The sequence below is a fragment of the Psammomys obesus genome, unplaced genomic scaffold (genome assembly GCF_907164565.1).
Source record: "Psammomys obesus unplaced genomic scaffold, mPsaObe1.curated_primary_1811, whole genome shotgun sequence".
Classification (NCBI taxonomy): Eukaryota; Metazoa; Chordata; class Mammalia; order Rodentia; family Muridae; genus Psammomys; species Psammomys obesus.
In genome coordinates, this window is record NW_026593286.1 from 65,350 (window position 1) to 70,679 (window position 5,330).

The 5,330-nt window shown below is 46.3% G+C and overlaps 1 protein-coding gene across 3 annotated transcripts in view; it reads right to left on the reverse strand.

The window, feature by feature from the left end:
- Positions 1–2,699, reverse strand: part of Neu4 (neuraminidase 4) — a 4,879-nt gene extending 2,180 nt beyond the window's left edge. Inside the window, exons 1-3 of one of the 3 annotated variants that reach the window (XM_055616785.1) lie at positions 2,558–2,699; positions 1,020–1,252; positions 662–917 (exon numbers count right to left, since the gene is read on the reverse strand). In XM_055616785.1, the coding sequence (XP_055472760.1) occupies positions 662–917; positions 1,020–1,220 (457 nt within the window). In that variant the 5' untranslated portion in view covers positions 1,221–1,252; positions 2,558–2,699. Of the gene's footprint in view, positions 1–661; positions 918–1,019; positions 1,253–2,553 lie in introns of all 3 variants that reach the window. The other 2 variants (XM_055616784.1, XM_055616782.1) reach the window with 2 other exon arrangements.
- Between the last annotated feature and the right edge of the window lie 2,631 nt (positions 2,700–5,330).

A 5,330-nucleotide genomic window follows, 5' to 3' on the forward strand; every position in this document is an offset into this window, starting at 1 on the left:
GAAGGAAGGAAGGAAGGAAGGAAGGAAGGAAGGAAGGAAGGAAGGAAAAAATAACCTAAAATAAGACAGCCCTGTTTTCTCATCCACCTTCCAAAATCTGCCACATAGCACTCATGTGCCAGTTCTGTAGCCCCTAGGGGCACTGCCTACCAGCAGGGATCAGGGTGGTGGAGGAAAGCAGAAGATGGTCCCTGGGGAGTGGGGACTGAAGAAGTAGAAAAAAAGACTAAGACCCAGAGTCCATGGCAGGATGAGGAGGAGGCGAAAGGAAGTGGTAGAAGAGCTCTGTTTAAAGATAAAAGATTTAGCCCTCTTCTGCACAGATCAAGCCAAGGAGAGGCCCTGGTGGGCTTAAGTTGACAGCTCTATGAAGGTGGTTTGGGGAAGGTGACCAAACACCTATTGGCCTGGCAATAAAGGAACCTGGGAAATGCCAGACAGTCCTGGGGACAGTGTTAGGAGAGCATTGCTTGTGGGAGAAGATGGGGCAGAACACTGGGAGTATGAGAGGCAGAATGAAGATTTCCAAGTAGCTGATGGATCTATACAAGGGACTAGCCCAAGCTCATTTGAGTCTTCACCCATCTTGTCCTGTCCTGTCCCTACCCACTCTACTCCTCCACCCCAGATCACCAGCCCAGGCCATACCAGATCCACCTACCCCGCAATGCCGCACCTATGGCCTCCTCAGTGAGATCTCGCACACTGCCCCAGGTAAGGCCCACGTCACAGCTGGTCACACAACATAGGCGAGCAGCGTTCTTGCCAGTGGCTATTTGCACAGCCTCCGGTGTGTGGCCCAGCACCGCAATGAAGAAGAGGAAGATGGTTCCGGAGTGCTCATCCAGCACTGGGCAAGGGTTCATAGACCTGTGCTCTGCCAGCACCGCGGTCTCCAGTACACTCAGAGTGCCCCACTGAGGGAAGAGAGGCAGTCAGTCAAGACATCTAGAGCCTGACCTCAGTCTTCTGAGGTGGTAGAGCTGGGCTTTAGTTTCCACTCTGCACCTAGCACTCACCCGCACTGAGCCCTTGGCCAGTGTGCCCCTCCGAAGCACCAGGCGGTGGGCATGAGAGTCATTAGGGCTAAGCCGCTGTTCGGCGAAGGCCAGCAGGGTAGACCTGGGAGGCACACAGAGCAGCGCAGGTACACGGTAGGTCAGGCCTGTCCTCTCCTGCTGGAAGAGCACTGTCCTCCTGGGAACACGAGGGGGCCCCATGCCCTTCTGGTAGAAGCAGGGCACCAGGGAGTCTGTTGGGAAGGAAGTGCCACAGATTTACATGGCCATGGGCCTGCCCTATGCCCACCTGCTCATCTTGATGGCATTTTCCATCTCCCTCACCTCAGATTTCTCAAACCCTATAACCCAGATCCCTGACAGCCTCTGCACCCCAAATGTCTATGGAACTGTTCTCTTCCTTCTCTCCAAGCTGCTCCTTTGCCAGGCTAGCTGAGTACAGGCAAGTGGACAAAGTCAGACAAGGGGGGACTCAATGTTCACAAATACAGTATGTGAGACCAGGGAAGGCACACCACCCAGCAGAGGCAGATGAACACTAGAACCTATCCACATGGAAGTAGAAGGGAACTCCAGATGTCTCCACAGACAATAGAGCTTCAGACACAGGGATACACCTACTGAATCCCTGGGCTGCCTAGGTGTTTGGAGAAGAACAGAAGAGCTGCGCTCACCTGTAGCATACCCCAAGGGGCTCTCCTATGCACCAGAGAAAGAGAGTGAGAGAATGCTAGGGACAGCACTGAACAAAACGCCAAGGAAAGGAAAGCCAAGAAGATCAGAGAGGTCCTGGCTTAGCCCTAAACTAATGCTTCCCTGTCAGAGCAAGGTCAATGTGAGGCTGAGAAGATGGGGGAGTGGGTGGACAGAATTCCATGGCCAGGAAGATGTACTGAATAAGGAAGGACAAAGGCCACTCCTCATGGTCATCTGCTGTCCTGTCTCTTACCCTATACCCCCACAGCCACTTCCTAACTTCACCTACAAGCCAAAGATCAAGCAGGTGACAGAGTCTATTTGATCAGAGAGCTTCTGCGCATCTTACCCCTTCTTGTCTATACCTCCACCCCAGGCATCCACATCTGTGAGGTGCTGAACTGAGGGACGGCTAGGAAACACTTCCAGGTGGAACTGAAGCCACAGCAGAGTGGCCAGGCAACCCCAGAGTATGTATACCCTGACTTAGCCTCTCAAAGGAGGACCTGTTGGGGCTATGTTGAGGGTATGAGCTGAACCTGCCAGGGACTGCTGTCTGATTTGGGCAATGGCAGACCAGAAGGTGAGTATATAGCTAATGTAGGACATGGTCAGCCTGCAATCATCTAGGCTAGACCACTACCAGCCAAACAGCACATGGCCAGGCACAGCCCACAGCAGCCACTCCTGACCAGCCTACCACAAGGCATACAGAAGTATCTAGGTAAGGGCACCAAGGGTAGGCAAAGAGCAGGATGCTAGAACAGAGCTCAAGTCTCAGTAGGGACCTAGTATGATTGGAACACAGGATAGAGAAGAGTAGAGGACAGTTACTTACTCACGCAAAGCAATAGCAGGTTCCACAGACCACAGAGGGCTGTGCTGACCACCACTAGCTCCAAGCCTTAGGTCCTCTGAGTCTACCAAGCACAGTCCAGGCCACAAGCTCTGAGATGCACACTGTCCTGCCCACCCACTACTAGCTCTGGGGCTTCTGAGCAGCTTCCTGTCTCCTGGAATCTCCCCAGCTCTGCACTCAAAGGGCAATTGTACCCAAGTAGAAACAGGTGCGAGGAGCCACGTGTCCCTTCAGATGGAACAGGCACAAGAGAGACATTCTCTTATATTTGGATAGCTTCCCAAAATCTAGGACCACGGGAACTATGAATACAGCCTGCAGAAGCTGGGAGCCTGAGCCCACTCCCCAGCCTGGAAACAGAACAGAACCCAGAGAGGCTCCAGACACCATCAGGTCACTTCTATTGTACACAGGGGAAGCTGAAGACTTCAAAGGGGACAGGGCTGTCACACTTTAGCATCATCTCTTCCTGAGGCAGCTCTGGGTTTCCATGGAGCTTCACAGTCCTGGGGAGACCTCAGCCAAAGAGCAGAAGCAGGACCTCCCCCCATGCCAGCTGTCCATGTGGTCCATTCAGTAAGTTCCAGGGATGGGGACTGTCCAGGAAAGTGGTGTTTCAGCATAGACCCATGACATCCCAAGAGAAGTCTTCCTTGGGTGAAGTCACAGAGAGGAAATTGAAGCCCTAATCTCTGGCAGACAGGGATGTAAACTTCCAGGTACAGCTTGCCCTGGGCAAGCTGCTACCCCAGAGCACCAAAGGCAGCCCAAGTCTTTGCTTCATACCCTCACTGGCCACCTCATGCTTGGAATTCTCAGCTTGACACCAGGGAAATCAGAATCGCTTCTTGGAGTCTTTAATCTTATTGATTTAAAAAAGAAAATTATTACCTTTTTAAAAAAATTTTACTTTGGTTAGTTATGTGCATCTATAAATAGCATGGGTTCTTTTAGCCAAGTATGGTGGCATACACCTGTAGTCTCATGGAAGGCTGAGCCAACAGGATTTCTTGAGCCTTGGATACTAAATTAAATTAATTAAACTAATTAATTTAAAAGAATTTTATGAATTATTTTAATGAAACTAAGAATTCAACAAAGGCTTCCCAGTGATGTGATAATCATGAGGGGCCCCTAAGGATGCTCCTTGTGCTGCACATTATATTGGTAAATTGTGATGTATTGTTTGAGCTCACTGAGAAACTGCTTCCAGAAGCAGATCCGCCCTTCATTTCAGGAAAGAAAATAACAAAACAGGCCAATAATAAAAACATTATTGAGATTGGCTAAAAGGTAATTTATTTTCAAAATGTATTAATTTTGAAAATAAATTAATTTATTAATTAATTTAATTAATTTTAATTAATTTTTAAGATTTATTTTTAATTACAAATATATGTATGCCTGAAGGTGGCTATATGCACATGAATGACAACATCTGCATGAGCATACACAAACATAACTTTTTGAAACTATATATGTATAACTTTCATTTATATTTACAATTTGTCAGATTTCTTTAGGATTTATTTGTGTGTGTGTGTGTGTGTGTGTGTGTGTGTCTCGCACATGCACACTGTTACTGTGGTTGCCTATAGAAGCCAGAAAAGGGCATTAGATCGCCTGGTGCTGGAGTCACAGGCAGTTGTGAGCCACCTCATGTGGGTGCTGGGACCTAACTCTATTCCTCTACAGGCCCCACTGTCAATTTTAAGTTAGACTGTTGATTTTATTTTATTTTTCTACCATAGCACTAAGCAGTCAAAATTTCAAATTGATTCTGCTATGGTGAGGTTGTCTAGGTTTTCAGAAACTGTGTCATGCAAGCTTCCAAGGGAAGGAAGGAACCAAGAGTCCTAACCAGATATGACACATATGAATACAACAACAACCAGCATGGGATGATATCCCTAATGGTGCTATAGTGGCACAGGTAACTTAGGGGCAACCAATAGCTCTCTAGTTGAATTAAAGGCCACTTAACAAGAGGGAAATCATGCCTACTACTGGAAACCTAGCTAGTGAAGTCATGGATCTTGAAGGAGAACTTACAACCACCACTTTACTAAGCCAGCATAATTTATAACTACATTCTTAATGGTTATCCTCAAACCCACAGATAAGTATGGTTCTCACTCCTCAACAGGAGAATTTCTCTTTGCAACAGATAGAGACAGAAAACTGCAACTGATCAAAATGCAGAGAACAAATAATTCCTGCACCTCAGGTTCAGGGATCGTAAGTAAAGGAGGGGAAGGGCAGAAAGACTGTAGGAATGAGAAGTTTGTTGTGAGACTGCATACCCTATAAATGTCACAAAAGCAATCCCCATGAAGTCTCATCAGCATGGCTGCCCAAATAAGACCTGAACAAGATGATACAGCTAGACATGTTAACAAGAAAGAGGAAAAAAATCTCACCGGCCACCAACCCAACCCTAGACAAAGAGCAACTAAGGAATGCTAAGAGCTGAAAAAAAATAGTCTTCCCCAGAGAAGATCCCCAATTGATCATCGAATCCAAAGCAGTCAGCCTTGAAATCATATACATAGAAGTAACATTATAGGATTGAGCAGGTTGTGCTTATATATTTCAGAATTATATATTAGATGATATTATCTATTATAAATATAATTTATTAAATTATACATATGTAATATCATATAAATTATATAACATAATATATATAACATGTATTATCTTTTTATAATATAAGCATATAATGTTAGATAATTGTATAGTTTAAATATATAATT